At 43.0% G+C, this 23,720-nt stretch overlaps 1 protein-coding gene across 1 annotated transcript in view; it reads right to left on the bottom strand.

Moving 5' to 3' along the window:
- Window positions 1–673: 673 nt before the first annotated feature.
- The window catches only part of dnah5 (dynein, axonemal, heavy chain 5), a gene marked incomplete at both ends in the record, with an annotated part of 523,851 nt that continues 500,804 nt past the window's right edge, over window positions 674–23,720 (bottom strand). The window contains 4 exon segments of the mRNA XM_084308323.1: window positions 674–825; window positions 10,672–10,903; window positions 14,301–14,453; window positions 22,499–22,711. Of these exon segments, the coding sequence (XP_084164449.1) occupies window positions 674–825; window positions 10,672–10,903; window positions 14,301–14,453; window positions 22,499–22,711 (750 nt within the window).

The following is a 23,720-nucleotide window of genomic DNA, read 5'->3' as shown; positions in this document are numbered from 1 at the left end:
GAAGAAGTAATGCACAATATATTATATCTTTTGTAATATTCATTCGAATCCATTATCAAATCAAATGTATTTGTAAGGCCCAACAACACACGTTAATAACCCCCATGGGCCGGACACGTCTTCTTTAAACAAGTCAAGAAGAAACATCACAATAAATCAAGAACAAAACAAAAACACCATAAAGTCCAAAAACATTTTTATAAATAAAATAAATGAATGAACACTGCCAGACGTACCCCACGCGAAGGTAAGGAAAAACTCACTAAAACCTAGCAATAGGAAAAAATGGGAGAAACCTTAGAAGGGCCGTTCAAGAAGGGATCTCCCTTCTTAGATGTTGGCGATAGTAGTGTTGCAGTAAAACAGGCGAACAGTTGGTAAGCATGCACTCATATGTGTAATGAAACACAGATAAGTGCATGCAATAGCAACTGAACATTTTGAAATATTTTTAAACAGAGCTGATGGCGGATCTATTTGAGGCATGGGGGGTGGCGCAAAGAGGGTCACATTATCATGTATATATATACAGTATAGTTTTTAGTTGACTTAAAAACTGTAAATATGCCAACATTAGCAGGGTTGCTAGTTTTCAGTTGTAGTCTGAAGGACATTAAAAATAGAAGGACATTCAAGCTAATATAAAAACTGTTTAAAACATATTCTGTGGTGATTATTTGACATCGCAGAGCAGCGCCACCGCTCGTAGGATCCAGTAGTCTGGCGAGAGAGAGGTCTTAAGGTCCACAGCCTCTATGTAATTCATGTCCGTCCTCACAGGCTTCTTATAGATGGGGCACGAGTACAGGCGGGCATCCTTTACACCTGTAACACAGACATGAACACAGTTAGGGCACAAGTACAGGCGGGCATCCTTTACACCTGCAACACAGACATGCACACAGTTAGGGCACGAGTACAGGCGGGCATCCTTTACACCTGTAACACAGACATGAACACAGTTAGGGCACAAGTACAGGCGGGCATCCTTTACACCTGCAACACAGACATGCACACAGTTAGGGCACAAGTACAGGCGGGCATCCTTTACACCTGCAACACAGACATGCACACAGTTAGGGCACAAGTACAGGCGGGCATCCTTTACACCTGCAACACAGACATGCACACAGTTAGGGCACGAGTACAGGCGGGCATCCTTTACACCTGTAACACAGACATGCACACAGTTAGGGCACAAGTACAGGCGGGCATCCTTTATACCTGTAACACAGACATGAACACAGTTAGGGCACAAGTACAGGCGGGCATCCTTTACACCTGTAACACAGACATGCACACAGTTAGGGCACAAGTACAGGCGGGCATCCTTTACACCTGCAACACAGACATGCACACAGTTAGGGCACGAGTACAGGCGGACGTCCTTTACAAATACAAAAATGGGCCGACAGTCGCTCAGGAGGTAGAGCAGTCGTCTGGTAATCGGAATGTTCCCGGTTAAACATTTTGAGGAACAAAATTGTAAAGCACTTTGGATAAAACCGACATTTACTAAATAGAATTACCTACAGAAAACGTGTGTGTTTTTATATGTCTATTGTAAACTATGTTCACATTGTTGACAATTTCCGGTTCTTGAAGTGGTATTTTTATAGTAGGTTTTAACATTAAAGTGAATGTGCTACAACATCAGAACCAGCAGCGAACAGAAGGCACTTTCTGACAGGACGGGAAAGCTGCAGTAATCTAATTGTCCCCGTTCATACAGCCAGGCTGGGATCAATTCACTTTCAATCCACCGCATTCAGGAAGCCGCTTTTATCTCAAATGCAAACGCTGAAAAACCCTCGGCATAAAAAGGTTGTATTATCAGGCCTATTGAGGTAAATGAGAATGAGTGCTCCGTCCATCAGCAGGTAAACAACCCTGTCTGTTCTCTGTTTTGAATTGATTTGAATACAAATGTATTTATCCCAATTCTCAAGTCTATACAGGTCACACATGGAAAAAGAGATAATAATAATAAACGTTATTTGCATAGCACCTTTCATACAGGAATTGCAGAAGCCCAAAGTGCTTCATAGCAGTAATCTAGACATGATTGATATAAAGTAGACACAGGCATAAAATGAAGGACAAAATAAAATAATGCAGACATAAAATGAGTATAAAATGGACAATAATCAATTGATAATGACAAAGCGCTATGAATCAAAATGCTGTATCTCTGTCTCATGGGTTTTACTTGTACAACGACACATTCCGGTTCAGACCGGTTAGAAACACTAGAACATAGACCTTTAGGTATCGTTACCACATCTGTGGAGTACGGAGCAGAGCAGCCCTAGACATTACATCCAGGTCACATCACACTAGGGCTGGGCGATTCTTGCTAAAATGTGAATCACGATTTTTCTCTCTAAGAATTGAGATCACGATTCTCTCACACGATTCTTATTTTGTCAATAAAATCATTTATTGCACTCTCTTAAACAGACAACATAACATATATCAATGTGCTTGACTTAAACTTAAACATAACATGATGAAAGTGCTTGACTTAAACTTAAAAGTCTCTTGTAACATACAAAATAACTCAAGTCAGAATTGTCATCATTTAAAAAAGTAAAGTAAAAAGTAAAAAGAAATATTTTTTTTAATAAAAGAAAATCGTCATAATTTAGAAATGAGATTGCATAGGTCTATGAATCGAGATCGCGTTTTTTTATAATTTTTTTTGATTAATCGCCCAGCCCTACATCACACATTCTCTCATCCAGGCCGCGTCTATGCCTTCTACAACGCTGTTCGGTTTCCGGGTTCCTCTGATTGGCCACTAAGCCCACGTGACCCTACGCTAGCACGCCCCCCTTATCGCCGCCAGTTCGCGTGACAAGTTCGCGCGACAAGCCCCTTCAATGACAGAGCTCTCATATTTGCGAATGCATAAACTATATCTTAAATTATGGCTATGTGTCTAATATGGCCGTCGCTTATCAATGACTTGTTTTGTTTACATCAGGGTGAACATTGCAAATATGAGAGCTCTGTCAATTGATAAGCGACGGCCATATTAGACACATAGCCATAATTTAAGATATAGTTTATGCATTCGCAAATATCTTAAATTATGGCTATGTGTCTAATATGGCCGTCGCTTATCAATTGACAGAGCTCTCATATTTGCGAATGCAACAGCGTTCACCCTGATGTAAACAAAACAAGTCATTGATAAGCGACGGCCATATTAGACACATAGCCATAATTTAAGATATCGTTTATGCATTCGCAAATATGAGAGCTCTGTCATTGAAGTGGGTGGTGGCAGCGTAACAGCGTTCACCCTGATGTAAAGTAGCGATTTTTTATTGGTTTGTCATGACAAACCAATTACATAATCCAACATATGTGTAAAGAAACAACATATTCCAGTTAACGGTATATTTTTTTAATGATTCATTACGGTATAAATTAGGTTAACTGCAGCTGCGTATTGCTGGCTCTCATATTTGCGAATGCAACAGCGTTCACCCTGATGTAAACAAAACAAGTCATTGATAAGCGACGGCCATATTAGACACATATATAGTTTATGCATTCGCAAATATGAGAGCTCTGTCATTGAAGGGGCTTGTCGCGCGAACTGGCGGCGATAAGGGGGGCGTGCTAGCGTAGGGTCACGTGGGCTTAGTGGCCAATCAGAGGAACCCAGAAACCGAACAGCGTTGTAGAAGGCATAGACGCATCCAGGCCACATCACACGTTCTATCGTCCAGGCCACATCACATGTTCTCTCATCCAGGTCACATCACACATTCTCTTGTCCACATCACACATTCTCTCATTTCTAGCTTTGGGCATAATGGGGATTCTAAAAATCTTTAAGTCAATGTGATTTAAGTTAAGTTGACCAACCATGCCAGTTGTAATGCCAGTACCTTGGTCAAGAGACCAACTCCAGTTGTAATGTCAGTACCTTGGTCAAGGGACCAACTCCAGTTGTAATGTCAGTACCTTGGTCAAGAGACCAACTCCAGTTGTAATGCCAGTACCTTGGTCAAGAGACCAACTCCAGTTGTAAGGCCAGTACCTAACTCCAGCTGTAATGTCAGTACTTTGGTCAAGAAACCAACTCCAGTTGTAATGTCAGTACTTTGGTCAAGAAACCAACTCCAGTTGTAATGCCAGTACCTTGGTCAAGAGACCAACTCCAGTTGTAAGGCCAGTACCTTGGTCAAGAGACCAACTCCAGTTGTAATGTCAGTACTTTGGTCAAGAAACCAACTCCAGTTGTAATGCCAGTACCTTGGTCAAGAGACCAACTCCAGTTGTAATGCCAGTACATTGGTCAAGAGACCAACTCCAGTTGTAATGCCAGTACTTTGGTCAAGAGACAAACTCCAGTTGTGATGCCAGTACCTTGGTCAAGAGACCAACTCCAGTTGTAATGCCAGTACCTTGGTCAAGAGACCAACTCCAGTTGTAATGCCAGTACCTTGGTCAAGAGACCAACTCCAGTTGTAATATCAGTACTTCGGTCAAGGGCAAGAGCAGGAAACCTAACATGTCTTTTGGACCTAACTTAAGTCAATGTGATTAAATATTATCTCAGTGCACAGATGCCTTTGAGACTACCACCCTTCTTAAGCAAACATCTGTCCAGACGAATGGACCAATCAATTAAGTGATGAGAACAGGTGTCTATTTCACCTAAAATACATTCTTCAGATCAGATTCCATACGCCTTCCATCTGCTGTGTGTTATTACAACCCCTATGCCAGTAAATAGAAAACACGAGCCGTGCGCAGTAGATAAATCTAAGCGTTTGGCGGGGCATGGTGTATAATTGGGGATGGACGGTCCTCCTTGGCAGCGAGGCGAGAGCTGCGTCCGTTTCTACATGAAGCCGTAATTGGAGCAGGGATGGAAACGGGTGACGTTTCCTCACATCGAGTGCTCTCGTGAATTCCTCGAGTAGCGCTTGAGTAATTGTTCGGGGACATCTAGTTTTAGAACTCATCTTTCAAGCCTGTGGCAGCAGCAATAACGAGATATCGCACGGAGTCACACACATACACCACCGCTTTTATTATGTCTCGCTCTGTGGACATAACTATGCACGGCATCGTCTTCCAGCAACAACTCACGCCTGCAGGGATTTCAGAGTGAGGTTTTTGTTTCAGTGGCACAAACTAGCACTTTTGGTGAGAACAAAAAAACGATACAAAAAACAGTACCATCAAAAACCACTCGAAGTCAGTTGAAATGGCCAGTACTCGAGTCATCGATTCTCTGCTGGAGTGGACGTCTGGACCCTATGGTTCACGTTCCAATGACCGTCTCTTACACGCAAAGCACCTGGACTGAATTTGGGAAATCTGCCGTTAGCGTCTGTGCTCCTGACACGTGGAACATCATACAAACAAACTCTTAAGGCTCAATACTTTGGTCTTCTTTGGTCAGTTTAAATCCTTGATCGCCAACCACTCCACCCTGATCTGAAATAGTTTTAATTGATCGTACAAACTCTTTTATCGTTTGCATTTAACGTATATCTATCGTGTATTTATCGTGTGTCCACACTCGGCGGGGGGACGGGGGAAACGAGGGTTCATTCTCATCCATGAAGATGGGATGAAGGAATGAAGGAATCCGAGCGGAGATGAGATCTCATTCCGGTTTTGGATCTTTTGTGTGTCTTCGGTGACTTCAAAGCCTTCATCCTTTTAAAAGCCTGGTAAAGTGCCCCCCGGTGCCAGTTGGCCTGCCCCCGGTAATTAATTGCCCCGGACGTGGCCCGCGGCCGCCGGAGTGTAGCCGGAGTGCCTCTTCAGCGCCGGGCCCTCCTTTGAAGTGCCAGATAATGGGCGCCGCGAGGAGAAAACACTCTGCGATTACCAGGTCTGCGAGCGGCTGAGCGGTTATATGTTTCAGACGGAGTGGTCCGGACCGCAGGGGGAACGAACAAACATGAGCACCGCCATCGGGTGTAAAACGTGTATGTTTCCACTGTGAACCTCCAGTTTGCTGTGGGACTCCAGAACTATTAGGAGTGTCGGACGATTTAATAAATTTGGCATACAAATGTAATATTGGAAATTATCGATATCGGTTTAAATTATTATTATTATTTTTTTTTACATTTATTTAACCTTTATTTACCCAGGCAAGCAAGTAAGTACAAATTCTTATTTTATTTATTGTCAAAAGTATGCATAATGTTGTGTTAATTCCACGACGAGATATGTAATGTTAATTACCTGAAATTATTCAGTTTTTTGGGGGGGGGGGGGGGGACCCTGCATATATCGGTATCGGAAATTAAGAGTTGGACAATATCGGTATACCGGCAAAAAAAAAGCCAATATCGAACATCCCTAATTTTTTGCCATTATATCATTTTCTCCCATCCCCCAATTTAGTCGTTATGCCAATTCCAGGGATTAAAGCAAAAAAAATTCTCCTGATTGAACTTTTTTTTCTGGTCATATTCTTATTTTAACCTCCACTGTATTTTTTTTTAATAGCGTTAGCGTTTTAAGGGAGCCTACTTGTAGAGCCTACTGTCCTGACTGTGACTATAGACCCTACTGTTGTGGTTGTTGTGCCAGGCAGGGAGGCTGTGTGCTGGAGAGCGTGAATGCAAGTCTTGTGGCTAGCTTCTGATTGATGGCAAGCTAGCACCCTTTTCCCATTACTTTGAACCATGAACTAAACGGCTTGTTATCATACAAACAAGGGACTAAACATGTTTCGCAATTATGCCACAACAACAATGGACAGTCTCCTCCCCACCATTTGTATATATTTTTTACCACCCACCTCCCTCCTATAATGTACAGTCTCCTCCTCATCCTATGTATATATTTACTGTTAGGATCTCTGGGTAACAGTACTGTATATTTGCATATCGTATATGTGACAAATGTAACAGTACTATATACCTGTAAGTCATGTATGTCCCTATGTCATAAATGTCATGATGTCCTGTATGTTGTGTATGTCATAAATGTCACTATGAATTGAAAATGGGGGACCCTGATGATGTAAACAAGACAAACGCCTTTCTCTGGTCTGTATCCCCTTAACAATTGTGTGTATTGCTACTGGATTTACCAGATCCAGAGTGAATGAATGAATGAAAACTTTATTTAATACATGAGACCCTCTTCTTGGGACCAAGTAAGGTTTCGTCGATTATCCAAAGTCTTTCTCTGATCTGCATCCCCTTAACAATTGTATGTATTGAGCTGTACTGTATTGTACCCATTCTGCAATCTGTTAATAACAATCAATCAATCAATATTTAACAGATTGCAGAATGGGTACAATACAGTACAGCTCAATACACACAATTGTTAAGGGTATGCAGACCAGAGAAACACGTTCGTCTTGTTTACATCAGGGTCCCCCATTTTCAATTCATAGTGACATACATGACATACTACAGGTATATAGTACTGTTACATTTGTGACATATACGATATGCAAATATACAGTACTGTTACCCAGAGATCCTAACAGAGATTATACATATGATGGGGAAGAGACTGTACATTAGGAGGGGGTACTGTGAAGTAACACGACAATGACAAATGTGTTGTTTCTGTTTTTCTTTTTGAAATAGTTGCGGCACACGGAACAAGTTAACAACTCACCACTACAGACAGCCCCCAGTAGCCTAGGTTTCCGTTAGAAAAAAAATTGTGCCGGTCTCCGTGTCCTTGAAGATTTCAATCTCCGGGACAAATGGGAGAAATTCCGGTCAAGAGTTTATTGAGCTTAAAAACAATTGATAATGGAAATAACGTTCTGATTAACAAAGGCATTCGTTTTGTGGCATTAACGTTACCTAGATTTATCAACATTCATATGTACATTTATCATACACGGAAAGCGAGCGGCGCAAGCACACACACACGCAACAACAACACAACACACTGGTTGTCGCGTAAATAACGTTCTGATTAACAAAAGGCATTCGTTTTGTGGCATTCACGTTACCTAGATTTATCAATAGCAATAGTAATATATATGTTTCTTTAGACTAGAATAAGTAAAATGAACTTACTATCTCGGAAAAGTTGCCGCATGTTCAGTGTTGTTGAGTCAAGTTTACTCCTCGAGTAGAGCTAAAGCAATGGCCAACATTTCAGAAACTGAAAAAGCAAATAGTCGCTTCCCATTGGTGCTGAGCACAGCGTAGGCGGGTGAAAGCGCTGTAAACGATTGCTCGCAAATGACTGCTTGACGCCTATGATTGGCTCAGGTTAAAATCCGTCACGACTCAGAATCAAATGACGGAATCTCCTAATCAAATGGACGGATATCCGTCTCAAGACAGAACGCTTTATGAATTCCCTTCCTGGTCGTTGCGTGCATTGCCCCACTGTCGGCCTGGGGAGAGTGTAGACTACCACATGCTGCCCTACTGTCGGTCTGGGGCAGGGGTGTAAAGTACTTGAGTAATTGTACTTTGTTACAATACTTAAGTACTGGTTTTGGGGATTTGTACTTTACTCAATTATTATTAGGTTTGTATACTTGTACTTTTACTCAATTAGATTTCAGATAAAAAAAAATACTTTTTACTCCTTACATTTAAAATGCAGACCTACAAAGTAAAAAATCTCGCAGGTCCAACTGTTTTAATTAGTACAGTATATTTGTTTCTCTGGCCGAACTAACGTTAACGTTATTAATCCTGCGGCCACACTTTATTTAAAAACAGCCAATCAAATCCCCAACAATGGAAAATTAACCGGCCCATACCCATGCTGATTGGTCCTTGTGCAAGACAAGAAAGCGGGGATCTTTGATAAAAAACCTGCTATCAGAAGAATAGACGGTCAGAAAAAAAGTTTACGACAGCTCTAAACACCCTCATCCCTCTCTTGCTAACACACATCCACCCACATGTGTACGCACACACACACACACACACACACACACACACACACACACACACACACACACACACACACACACACACACACACACACACACACACACACACACACACACACACACACACACACACACACACACACACACACACACACACACACACACACACACACACACACACACACACACACACACACACAAACAAAAGCCATTATGCAGATCATTGGATGGTTAATTCAATCCGCTGGGGCCATTCTGTCTCTCTGTTTCGGCCAACTTCGCTTTTATCCAGACTGAATACATACATAAATAAACATAAACGGACCGTATATGTCATTTAGTGGATTTTTTTTTCATGCCACGCATCTTACCGTGAAGTGGTACCATGAGTGCTTATGTGTTCTAGTATGAGAGGCTCCAGTGGGAATCAAACCACCAACCCTGGCAGTGTGAGTGAGTGACATGCTCTACTATTGGGAGCCTGTCTATATTCCTACAGCCCTATGTTCCCACAGCCCTATGTTCCTACAGCCCTATGTTCCTACAGCCCTATGTTCCCACAGCCCTATGTTCCTACAGCCCTATGTTCCTACAGCCCTATGTTCCCACATCCCTATGTTCCCACAGCCCTATGTTCCCACAGCCCTATGTTCCCACAGCCCTATGTTCCCACAGCCCTATGTTCCCACAGCCCTACGTATGTTCCCACAGCCCTATGTTCCCACAGCCCTATGTTCCCACAGCCCTATGTTCCTACAGCCCTATGTTCCCACAGCCCTATGTTCCCACAGCCCTATGTTCCCACAGCCCTATGGTCCCTACAGCCCTATGTTCTCACAGCCCTATGTTCTCACAGCCCTATGTTCTCACAGCCCTATGTTCTCACAGCCCTATGTTCTCACAGCCCTATGTTCCCGCAGCCCTATGTTCCCACAGCCCTATGTTCCCACATCCCTATGTTCATACAGCCCTATGTTCCCACAGCCCTATGTTCACACAGCCCTATGTTCCTACAGCCCTATGTTCACACAGCCCTATGTTCCTACAGCCCTATGTTCCCACAGCCCTACAGTATATTCCCACAGCCCTATGTTCCCACAGCCCTATGTTCCTGTGTTCAAGGACCACACTATTGGAATAATTTCTGCCGCTCTTCATTTCACTCTCCATTGGACCAGAAGATGTGGAAGGTTGTTTTTTAATGAACACCGGCAGCAGATATTCTTATTGTAGTTCTGGCCGACAGATGCAAGACAGACGGAAAAGTAATAACAATAAAAATAATAATCACAATCATCGAGAGAAACCGCTGTGCCACAGTGCCACTGGTGAAGCTATTCCCAGGCAAAACAAATAATACTCTTGTCTGCTTCTTACTGACGTTCAAATATTAACTCTGTTCATTCTCAGTGGCTTTATGATGATACAATTCTATGACTGCATGAGAGAGACAGAGATATAAAGATAGACAGAGAGACAGACAGACAGACAGACAGAGAGATATAAAGATAGACAGACAGACAAAGAGATAAAGATAGAGAGACAGAGGGATAGGGGTTGGAGGGTAATATTGTTATTTTGAACCCATAAGCTTCCTAACTGTATTACATCAGTCAGTATATTTTTGATTTGACACAAATGAAAACACAGAACGGTTGGTAAGGGACATCCGTGTAGGAACACCCTCCCTCCCCCAATCAAAATTAATGCCACTGGTCACTAGTCCAACACTAGTGGTCCATCTTTAGAAGTGGCCGTCTAGGTTGCTCTTGCTCTAAGCGTTTGAAAGGTTTCCTCACCGTTGTTCTCGGCGTACATCCTGACCACCGGCATCATCTCAAAGAGGACTTTGGGCTTGGAGTCGATGAGTTTGCAGTTCCTGCGGTCCCAGCCGGCGCCCTCCAGGTAGAGGCCGTAGACGTACACCCCCTCGCTGGGGGGCTGCGTGATGTCATCCTTCATCCACCTGGTGACCTCGTTGCACAGCACCATGCGGTCCAGAGCCCAGCCCTTGTTGGCCCTGGTGATCTCCTGCAGGGACACATGTGGCACATGTTGTGGGAGGTCGGAGACGCTTGGTGCTTTGTTTGCTGTTGTGTCTTCTGCAGGCGACGTGACTGATGGCGTTTGACAAGCCGTGTGGGAAGCTCCAGATTGTGTTGGCCACCAGGGAAAGTAACTAAGTACTTTTACTCAAGTACTGTACTTAAGTACAATTTCAAGAGGACGTAATCAGAGCAGCATATCTGGACCACATTAGGGCTGAGCCCAAACGTTCGAACGTTTGGACCTTCGTTCGTTAAGTTGGCATTTGAATTCTAAATTTGTAATACCTTTTTTTTTTATGTTCTGTTTAAACCAATGGGTTTTTTTTTCACAGTTGCAGATAAAGATTAGGCTACACTAATATTATAGTATTAAAAACTGATGAGTTATATTCATTAAAGAAAGTTGATTTAATGAAGAAAAAATACTAACTTTAATCAGATTAATCACTTTATTCAAATTGAGGATTTAGTTTGAGGATATGAAATAAAACATTTTAAAATAAAAAAAACAAAGGTTCGAACGTCCGTTCGGAAAACCCTGACGAAGTTCGAATCCCAAAAACAGGCTTCGGGGAAACAGCCTTAGACCACATACCACTTTAACATAACTTTTAGAGGTCAATGGATCAACGATTGAATGCTCCCAAGCACTGGAATACACAAACGTTACCATTACTACTAATTGAATGGAAAATACTTCTCTATTTTTTATTTAAGTAATGGAGGACTTTTACTTTTACCAGACTACTCATTTATCTGGGTATTTCTACTTTTACTTAAGTAAAGGAGCTGTGTACTTTTCTCCACCAATGCACTGGACACATGGGGAGAATAAGAACAAACTGGCAAGGGTTGTTTACGTGGCCAGTAAAGTTGAGTTCAAGCAACGTGACTCAGGAATAGAGACACGACTCGGCAAATATTGTCTGATCCATCTGCGTCCCCTTTGGGGAGACATTGACCAGCTTCCATCTGGAAGGCGCGATAGTGTTCCTGTAACCCCCCAAAAAAACATATTTAAGAAGTCCTTCATCCCACATGCCATTGCTCTGATGAATTCTTAGCTTTTCATTTTAACCACGGTACTGGTTAGGGGGCCTGAAACTCTTGTCTGTGTTTGTATTGTTTTTATTTTGTCTTATGTATTGGGCTGTTTTGGGCCATTGTCTTTTGTGCCCGTTTACATCTTTTGTGGTCAAATAAAAATATATCAATTTATCTTTCTTTGAGACACTGGTCCATCCACCACCCAGCCCCCGCCTCGCAGGTGACCATCGCCGGGACGAACAGCGACAAGGACGTAATGCCTCAATACACGGGTGACCACTAGGGCTGGGCAATTAATCGAAATAAAATCGCGATCTCGATTCATAGACCTATGCAATCTTATTTCTAAATTATGAAGATTTTTTTTATTTAAAAAAAAGTATTATTATTATTATTATTATATATTTTTTTACTTAAGTTAACTTTTTTAAATGATGACGATTCTGATTTGAGTTATTTTGTATGTTACAAGAGACTTACGTTTAAGTCAAGCACTTTCATATATGTTATGTTTAAGTTTAAGTCAAGCACTTTGATATGTTATGTTGTCTGTTTAACCCTTTCACTGCCACAATACAGAAGGTTAACCCTTTACTATCACACTACAGTGTGATAACCTAACCTTAACCTGCTGTAGTGTGGCAGTGAAAGGGTTAAGAAAGAGTGCCACAAATGATTTTATTGAAAAAAATAAGAATCGTGTGAGAGAATTGTGATCTCAATTCGTAGAGAGAAAAATCGTGATTCACATTTGAGCAAGAATCGCCCAGCCCTAGTGACCACCGCCGGGATGAACAGCGACAAGGACGTAATGCCTCGATAACACGGTGACATTTTGAGGGAATGGAGCCGGGAGAGATTTACTTCAACTAGGACACGATCGATATGGATAAAAAGAGGTACTATGTGGAACAGGAACAACGATTAGGGACACCATCGATCATAGCTGTTGGACAGATTCAAAGGTTAAAAAAAGACATTCAGGTTTGGTTTGTTTCCTTTAGGGGGAAATTACATTACAGTTAAGGTAGAAAGGATGTTTGGTCTTGTTTCTCTTTATCACATTACAGTTAAGAGGCGCAACAAACGCTGGTATTTGTTCATTTCTAAGGCCCTCGTTGGTAAGCTACCTCTTTATACTACATCATTACTGGTAAGCTACCTCTTTATACTACATCATTACTGGTAAGCTACCTCCTTATACTACATCATTACTGGTAAGCTACCTCCTTATACTACATCATTACTGGTAAGCTACCTCTTTATACTACATCATTATTGGTAAGCTACCTCCTTATACTACATCATTATTGGTAAGCTACCCCCTTATACTACATTGTTACTGGTAAGCTACCTCCTTATACTACATCATTATTGGTAAGCTACCTCTTTATACTACATCATTATTGGTAAGCTACCTCCTTATACTACATCATTAGTGGTAAGCTACCTCCTTATACTACATCATTACTGGTAAGCTACCTCTTTATACTACATCATTATTGGTAAGCTACCTCCTTATACTACATCATTAGTGGTAAGCTACCCCCTTATACTACATTGTTACTGGTAAGCTACCTCCTTATACTACATCATTATTGGTAAGCTACCTCTTTATACTACATCATTATTGGTAAGCTACCTCCTTATACTACATCATTAGTGGTAAGCTACCTCCTTATACTACATCATTACTGGTAAGCTACCTCTTTATACTACATCATTATTGGTAAGCTACCTCCTTATACTACATCATTATTGGTAAGCTACCCCCTTATACTACATTGTTACTGGTAAGCTACCTCCTTATACTACATCATTATTGGTAAGCTACCTCTTTATACTACATCATTATTGGTAAGCTACCTCCTTATACTACATCATTAGTGGTAAGCTACCTCCTTATACTACATCATTATTGATAAGCTACCTCCTTATACTACATTATTGGAATGGAATTGTGGAACCTATGGAACTCGTTCTAGTGACTGGCTGGTCCTTAAGGTCCAGTTTGCTCTGAACAGGGTAAATCTGCATTTTGCCATGATGCCCCTCTAGCTCATGGAATTAACTGCAACAGTCCTTAAAGCTTGAGATTCTCCCCTGTTTAAAGGGGAAATATCTTACAGTTTCTTTCACTATTTGGGCATTTTTCCCCAATTCATCTGAGTCTATGGAACACATCTGTAAGGTTGTCTGTATGTGTGTGTGTGCGTGTGCGTGTGTGTGAGTGTGCGTGTGTGTGTATTATGTGTATGTGTATGTGAGAGAGAGTGCCATCTGGCATCGGCGTGGTCCCTGGAGGTGTGGAGGTTAGTGAGCTGAGCGGCTACCTGTCTCATGGCTGTCAGGAAGCCCTGTGGGTTGAAGAAGCCTGTCATCCAGAAGCAGTTGGGTCTGCCTTCAAAGACCCAGGCCTGGAACTGTCTGTTCCTCTCCAGCAGCTCCGTGAACCAGAAGCCCAGGGTGCTGGAGGCCCAGGACGCCTGCAGGCAAGACGACAGAAACACACAACAATGAGGCGTCAGGTTTCGACAAGTTCCCTTTAAGAACAGAATAGAACAGAACTAAATAGAATAGAATATAACAGGACAGAACAGAATAGAACAGAACAGAACAAAATAGAATATAATACAACAGAATAGAACAGAACAGAACAAAATAGAACAGAACAAAGCAGAACAAAATAGAACAGAACAGAACAGAGCAGAATAGAACAGAATAGAACAGAACAGAGCAGAATAGAACAGAATAGAACAGAACAGAATATAACAGAGCAGAATAGAACAGAACAGAATATAACAGAGCAGAGCAGAACAAAATAGAACAGAACAGAGCAGAACAAAATAGAACAGAACAGAACAGAGCAGAATAGAACAGAATAGAATAGAACAGAACAGAACAGAGCAGAATAGAACAAAATAGAACAGAACAGAGCAGAATAGAACAGAACAGAACAGAACAAAATAGAACAGAGCAGAATAGAACAGAACAGAACAGAACAAAATAGAACAGAACAAAATAGAACAGAGCAGAATAGAACAGAACAGAATAGAACAGAACAAAATAGAACAGAACAAAATAGAATAGAATATAACAGAGCAGAGCAGAACAGAATAGAACAAAATAGAATATAACAGAATATAACCGAACAGAGCAGAATATAACATAACAGAATAGAACTAAATAGAATAGAACAGAATATAATAGAACCGTAGCAGAGCAGTATACAGAACCATTAGCAATAGTAGGAACAGAACAGCACAGCATAGCGTAGGTCAACAAGTTCACTTTAAGAACAGAATAGTATAGAAGAGAACAAAATAGAATATAACAGAACAGAACAGCGCTAGAATAGAACAGAACAGAATAGAACTAACTAGAATATAATAGAACCGTAGCAGAGCAGTATACAGAACCATTATCAGTAGTAGGGACAGAACAGCACGGCATAGCGTAGGTCAACAAGTTCACTTTAAGACCTTTTTTAGAGCCACACTGTGAAGAACAATTTCACGAACATACTAACGTCACGGTGACCAATTGCAGCCACTCTTATTGTCTGGGACCAAATACGGCCACGCCCCACTCCCAGCAAAAAGTGGGAATCTCTAGAATGGGTTTGGGGCGGCGCTGTATACGGAAGTAGCTCTCAAGGTGACGATTAGACAACACTTTTTTGTTGTCAGTAGATGGCAGCATTGGTTTAAAATTAAAGGCTGAACATTTTGAGAACTACAACACTGCATTTCCCAACAGCGTTAGCACAGGTCGCAGGTCACTGGGATGTGTCTATATTCTCCGACGTGATCTGAACAGCGTTAAACTATTACTGCGACCTCGGTATAGCAACCGAGAATGGCCAACTAATTATCTTAACAAAAGTGCGCTGGTAGCGTTACATATGTTGTCTAAAGGGGGACATATGGTACAATTTAAGATTCTAATGATAATCGGCATATAAAGGACAAGATAAAGCATCGTTAATTTGTAAGAAACCTCAATGAAAACGGCGCAGGGTGCTATTGTTATGAAAATGTGATAGAATCCTATAAAAATGTGGACACATTTGGCCTACGTTCCGTTAGTGATGAACAACAATGATGACGACGACGACAACAAAAACGGCGACAACAACAGTAAGGACTGCAGCGGGGGAACGCGGAACGCCGCCATCAGAACGGCAGAACGGTAGGGGTTGGGGGTGGAACGCTCACGCGCCTGGGCCCCGCGACGGACCGATGGAAACGGAAGTGTGAGAACACAAAGAACGGGACAGATCACTCGGATCACATGATCTGAACAACTACTGAACCGAAAAAGGCGGGAAAACCGTGAGCCCCGTCCTGAGTGGTTTTTTCCTCTGGTAACAGAATCCTACTAACCAAACAGATCCGGGTCAGACAGAAGCTGAGGCGGAGCTAAACGGAACAGAACAAAACTGTCTGTTCCACTTGGCCAGCGCTGAGCCCTCGGGGCGGGAACACGGAGAACTGATGTCAGATCAGCCGTAGAGCAGAGCAGAGCAGAGCAGAGCAGAGCAGAACAGAGCAGAACAGAGCAGAGCAGAGCAGAACAGAGCAGAGCAGAACAGAGCAGAACAGAACAGAGCAGAACAGAACAGAGCAGAACAGAGCAGAACAGAGCAGAGCAGAACAGAGCAGAGCAGAACAGAGCAGAACAGAACAGAGCAGAACAGAGCAGAACAGAGCAGAACAGAGCAGAACAGAGCAGAACAGAGCAGAGCAGAGCAGAACAGAGCAGAGCAGAGCAGAGCAGAACAGAGCAGAGCAGAGCAGAACAGAACAGAGCAGAGCAGAGCAGAACAGAACAGAGCAGAGCAGAACAGAGCAGAGCAGAACAGAGCAGAACAGAACAGAGCAGAACAGAGCAGAGCAGAACAGAGCAGAACAGAGCAGAGCAGAGCAGAACAGAGCAGAGCAGAACAGAGCAGAACAGAACAGAGCAGAACAGAACAGAGCAGAACAGAGCAGAACAGAGCAGAGCAGAGCAGAACAGAGCAGAGCAGAACAGAGCAGAACAGAACAGAGCAGAACAGAGCAGAACAGAGCAGAACAGAGCAGAACAGAGCAGAGCAGAGCAGAACAGAGCAGAGCAGAGCAGAGCAGAACAGAGCAGAGCAGAGCAGAACAGAACAGAGCAGAGTAGAGCAGAACAGAACAGAGCAGAACAGAACAGGACAGAACAGAACAGAGCAGAACAGAACAGAACAGAGCAGAGCAGAACAGAACAGAACAGAGCAGAGTAGAACAGAACAGAGCAGAGCAGAACAGAACAGAACAGAGCAGAGCAGAGCAGAACAGAACAGAGCAGAGCAGAACAGAGCAGAGCAGAGCAGAGCAGAACAGAGCAGAACAGAACAGAGCAGAGCAGAGCAGAGCAGAACAGAACAGAGCAGAGCAGAACAGAGCAGAACAGAGCAGAGCAGAGCAGAACAGAACAGAGCAGAACAGAGCAGAGCAGAGCAGAACAGAACAGAACAGAGCAGAACAGAACAGAACAGAGCAGAACAGAGCAGAATAGAACAGAGCAGAACAGAACAGAGCAGAACAGAACAGAGCAGAACAGAGCAGAACAGAACAGAACAGAACAGAGCAGAACAGAGCAGAGCAGAGCAGAGCAGAACAGAACAGAGCAGAACAGAGCAGAACAGAGCAGAATAGAACAGAGCAGAATAGAACAGAACAGAGCAGAACAGAGCAGAGCAGGACAGAGCAGAGCAGAACAGAGCAGAACAGAGCAGAACAGAACAGAGCAGAACAGAACAGAGCAGAGCAGAACAGAACAGAGCAGAACAGAGCAGAGCAGAACAGAACAGAGCAGAACAGAGCAGAGCAGAACAGAACAGAACAGAGCAGAACAGAGCAGAGCAGAGCAGAACAGAACAGAGCAGAGCAGAACAGAGCAGAACAGAGCAGAACAGAACAGAACAGAGCAGAGCAGAACAGAGCAGAACAGAGCAGAACAGAGCAGAGCAGAACAGAACAGAGCAGAGCAGAATAGAACAGAATAGAATAGAACAGAGCAGAATAGAATAGAGCAGAATAGAATAGAGCAGAATAGAATAGAGCAGAACAGAATAGAGCAGAGCAGAATAGAACAGAGCAGAATAGAACAGAGCAGAATAGAGCAGAGCAGAGCAGAATAGAACAGAATAGGACAGGACAGTAGCAGAGTCATATACAGAACCATTAGCAGTAGTTGGAACAGCACAGCATAGTGAAAGATATGGCTGGTTTTCGTTATGATGATAACAACCTTTTTGCCATAGCCTCTTAACCTTAAACCCTAAAAATACATACCCAAGTAAATGGAAGATTGCTCCACTTCTACAAGGCTCATTTGCATGTTCTTGGTATAGGGACATACATGGATCTCAGGGAATATATTCCCAGTGTCGGGAATATTGTGTCTGTGACTAGGCTTGAGTAAATTGTAATGAACCAAAGGAGATGATACATTTTCTTTAATTAATTTTTTTATTTTTGACTGTGAATAACACCATGCTAACATTGACCAGGCGTGAAAAACAGCACTTTGTCTGTCGGCTCCAGGCTGCGTTTCGTTTGCGTTTCGAGGCCAGGCCAGACAGAACCAGAGAGAGAGACCCAGAAGAGGCAGTCTTCATGTTACAGTTGGGTTCTGACAGAGCAGAGAACAACATCGTAGAGAGAGAAAGGCGGCCCTCCCGATGGAGGGCTGGGGGAGAGGAGAGAGCGAGCTAGAGAAAGAGAGCTAGACGAGAGCGGGGAGATGAGAGAGCGAGCTAGAGAGAGAGAGCTAGACGAGAGAGGGGAGGTGAGAGAACGAGCTAGAGAGAGAGAGAGAGGGGAGAGGAGAGAGCGAGCTAGAGAGAGAGAGAGGGGAGAGGAGAGAGCGAGCTAGAGAGAGAGAGGGGAGAGGAGAGAGCGAGCTAGAGAGAGAGAGGGGAGGGGAGAGGAGAGAGCGAGCTAGAGAGAGAGAGCTAGACGAGAGAGGGGAGATGAGAGAGCGAGCTAGAGAGAGAGAGAGCTAGATGAGAGAAGGGAGAGGAGAGAACGAGCTAGAGAGAGAGAGGGGAGAGGAGAGAGCGAGCTAGAGAGAGAGAGAGCTAGATGAGAGAAGGGAGAGGAGAGAACGAGCTAGAGAGAGAGAGAGCTAGAGAGAGAGAGGGGAGAGGAGAGAGCGAGCTAGAGAGAGAGAGGGGAGAGGAGAGAGCGAGCTAGAGAGAGAGAGGGGAGGGGAGAGGAGAGAGCGAGCTAGAGAGAGAGAGCTAGCTAGACAAGAGAGAGAATGAGACAAATAGATAGATATTTTCTTAGCTTTTCTTAGACCTTCGAAAGATTTCGTTTTTCCTCCTTCATTTCAGTCTGTATTAAACCTCTGTTTTTTATATAAATAAACATTCTTTTTGATATAAACAGTCCGACCTTAGCGTACGATTGTTCGAAAATGCAGAGGATAGAGATGGTACGGACAGAGGCTGATAACGATCGACGACCAGGCTGAACCACTATAATCATACAATAGCGTAGGTCAGATTATAGCTAATCAGGACAGGGCGGAATAGATTAGAATAGAAATACATTATTTATCCTGAGGGAAATGTGGCACTACAAATCGCTCACAGTAAACATTTAGGTATAGACAAAAACAAAAAGTCACGAATAAGAATAAAAATAAGCCTAAGAATAAAATATGGTCCGGGATATACATTTCCTATGTTACATTCTAATATAAAATATACAGTTAAAATATCCAGTAAGTGTAAAATTGTGCTATGTCGGTCTAAAAGTCCAGGAAGATAGTACTGTCACCCTGAGCATAGCCCAGTAGAATAGAATGCAGCCACATGGAATAGAGCAAAATAGAAAAAAGTGCAAAACACCTGGCGGGGAATAGCATTATGGGAACCTAGCCGGCCAGAATAGAACCCAAAACAAACGCATAATCCAGAGCCTCTGCGGACCTCCTCCTCTAACTCTGTTCACTTTCAAGCACAGATGACTCTAATAGAACACTGCTTGTGAGGAGCACGGCGTGACTGCCAAGAGGACGATTAAAACACAAGATGTCCTTAAAGTCACGCAGGCTAATTTCTTTCTTGTTGTTTTGTCGTCGCCCCCCCCCCCCCCCCCCCCCCCCCCCCCCTCTCAATATTCATAGTTCTTCTCCAATCTCTTAAAAATAAGCCGGTCTGCAGAAAAGTATTCTTCATCCGTCATGAAAATGGAGTGACTGTGATTCTGAGGAATAATAAAGGAAACGGAGAGACGCAGAAGCGACTGAAAGATCACTAGCCAGTGGGCTTCTGAACTAAGGCTGAGACGATATGCCGTTAGGAAGAATTGATAAATCGTGACAAAATTATCAATAAGTATAGTATATATTTGTATTAGTATTTAAAATATATATTTTTTTTTAATATATCTATATATTCTTTTTTTTATTATTATTATTATTTAAACAACAAATTACACACCTTCTTCCAGCGTGCAGGGATGTACAGATAGATATATATATATATATATATAAATGCGGCTGCACGGCTACTAACTAGAACTAGACAATTTGATCACATCACACCAGTTTTGTCCGCCCTACACTGGCTTCCTATTCAAGCCCGATCTGACTTTAAAGTGCTACTCCTCACCTACAAATTTTTTAATGGGCTTGCACCGCTCTATCTATCTATCCGATCTGATATCCCGATACTCCCTCGCTCGTGCTCTGCGCTCACAAAATGCGGGGCTTCTATCGATTCCTAGGGTTAAAAAGAAATCCGCCAGCCACAGAGCATTTGTCTACCGCGCTCCCTACCTGTGGAACAAATTACCTGCCGTCGTCAGGGGCGCCTGCTCTGTCGAAGTTTTTAAATCCCTGCTTAAGACCCATCTTTTCTCTCTCTCCTTCAACCTACCCTGATCTCACCTGGTCGGGGACTGACCTTTAGATTAATCTGTCTAGTTTAGTTAGGATGTCTATTTTCTCCCATGTCTGCTTTTCTGCAGACATGGGAGAACCTTTTAACCTCGGTCTCTGTCTCAACCGGTCCCATGGAACAGCTTCATACCGCCTTCTCTCTGGCCTGCAGTGCTGAACCTTCTGAGTGACTCCTCCTGCCCCCTCGGGGCATACGGCCCTGAGCTATTGTCTTGTATCTCACCCTGTATCCATACGCTTGCAGTAGTTCTATCTATTACTCTATTTCACAATTTTCTTATATACTATGATCCTACTGTCACCATGTATGCATATGCTCACTACATGTATTTATTGCTCCATCTCCGCCCACTACAAACATGGGAACTCTCTAACCCCTGTCCCAACCCCCCCCCCCATCTCTCTGAGTGCTTGTCTCGTAGTGCTGACCAAGGTGGTGGATGTCTCGGGGTCCTGGCCAAAATTGCAGTGACTGTTCTACGTGCACCACCGAGGCCATGGATCAGCTTCTTACTGTCTTCTGTAAAAGTCTGTCAAAGTGGTTTGTGGTCTGTCAACGTGGTTTCATTGCTGGGTTAAGTACTTCTATTCTATTCACGTAATATGCTTACTTCATATATCTATTCTATTCACATATATGCTTACCACTTGTATCTATTGCTATGTCCGCCCATTACAATCACGCGAGCTGTCTAACGCCTGTCCCGTCTCTCTGTCTCCCTGTGAGTTTCTGTCCCGGAGTGATGACCGGAGTGTCGGACGTCCCGTGATGAAGACCGGAGGATGCGACCCTCTCTGCGTGCCCTCCTGTCTCCCTGTCTCCGGCTGTCTCGTAGTGATGACCGGAGTGCTGGACATCCCGCGATGATGACAGGGAGGTTGCGACCCTCTCTGCGCCGCCCCCTGTCTCCGGCTGTCTCGGAGTTATGACCGGAGTGTTGAACGTCCCGTGATTAAGACGGGGAGGACGCAACCCTCTTTTTGATTTTATTACGGATCCCCATTAGCTGGTGCCATGGCAACCAGCTAGTCTTCCTGGGGTCCACCCCTGTGCCACCCATGTGCCTCAAATAGAACCGCTATCATGTTTAATCTTTCAAAATGTTCAGTTGCTATTGCTATCAGCTCTATCTTAAATGTTTCTAAATGTTCAGTTGCTATTGCATGCACTCATCTGTGTTTCACTACACACATGAGTGCATGCTTACCAACTGTCCGTCTGCAACACTACTATCACCGACATCTAAGAAGGGAGATCCCCCCTTGAATGGCCCTTCTAAGATTTCTCTCCTCCACATTGCCTGTGGTGCATTTTTTCCTATTGCTAGGTTTTAGTGAGTTTTTCCTTACCTTCGCGTGGGGTATGTCTGGGAGTGTTTGCATTAATTAATTTTGCATTTATAAAAAATGTGTTGGACCTTATGGTGTTCTTGTTTTGTTTCTTGACTTATTGTGATGTTTCTTCTTGACTTGTTTAAAGAAGATGTGTCCGGCCTATGGGGACATTAACGTGTGTTGTCGGGCCTTACAAATAAATTTGATTTGATTTGATTTGATATGTGATAAATGTATACAGTATTATACACACCTTCTTCCAGCGTGCGGGTATGCGTGCGTCGTACATGCAGTCCAGGGCATCCCGGAGGTTCTCGCTCATGATGATGGTGCCGTCGATGGCCAGCTTCAGGTCGGTCAGCGTGGTCCTCACCAGCACGATGACGCGCTGCATGCGGTCCACCTCCTGCCGCAGGAAGATGTTCATGGGCTGGAAGGGACCCATCTTCTGCAGGCGCTCCTTCACCTGGTGCAGGTACAGAGTAGGGATGGGCATTTTTAAGAAAAATCCAGATCGATTGATCGCATGATATACTCGATTAATCGTGGATTACTCGTGGAGGGAAACATTTTATTTATTTATTCTTAATTTTTTTTACTTAATTTAGTTCATTCACGTATATGTTTAATGAAACCAACAAGTTATAATCTTAACACATACATGTGAAACAAATATGTAAAAAAAAAATATATATATATATATATATATTATAATATTTTTTTTCTTTTTTTCTTCATAAATATTATTAATAATTTAAGATCGAGTTTTCTCATAGCCGCGAGTAATCGATTACTCACGCCCATCCCCAGTACAGAGCAGGAGACAGTGTGAAGGAACGTCTGACCACTAGGGCTAGATCCACAAAGAATGGATTGCACGGAGCAAGTTGCACCCTTACTTACAATTCATTATGAATTCAAAATGGAGGACCCTGATGTAAACAAGACAAACGTCTTTCTCTGGTCTGCATCCCCTTAACAATTGTGTGTATTGAGCCGTACTGTATTGTACCCATTCTGCAATCTGTTAATAAAAATGTCATTCAATCAATCACCGTGCAGATTGATTGATTGAATGAAAATTGTATTAACAGATTGCAGAATGGGTACAATACAGTACGGCTCAATACACACAATTGTTAAGGGGATGCAGACCAGAGAAAGACTTTCGTCTTGTTTACATCAGGGTCCTCCATTTTGAATTCATAATGAATTGTAAGTAAGGGTGCAACTTGCTCCGTGCAATCCATTCTTTGTGGATCTAGCCCTTAAGTGTGTCTGACTCTTAACCACCGAAACCTGTCTGCCCACTAAGTGTGTCTGACTCTTAACCACTGAAACCTGTCTGACCACTAAGTGTGTCTGACTCTTAACCACTGAAACCTGTCTGCCCACTAAGTGTGTCTGACTCTTAACCACTGAAACCTGTCTGACCACTAAGTGTGTCTGACTCTTAACCACTGAAACCTGTCTTC

The sequence above is a fragment of the Notolepis coatsorum genome (genome assembly GCF_963971535.1).
Source record: "Notolepis coatsorum genome assembly, chromosome: 2".
In the NCBI taxonomy this organism is placed as follows: Eukaryota; Metazoa; Chordata; class Actinopteri; order Aulopiformes; family Paralepididae; genus Notolepis; species Notolepis coatsorum.
Note: the sequence above shows the minus strand (reverse complement) of the source record. Positions and strands in the feature narration are given on the sequence as shown.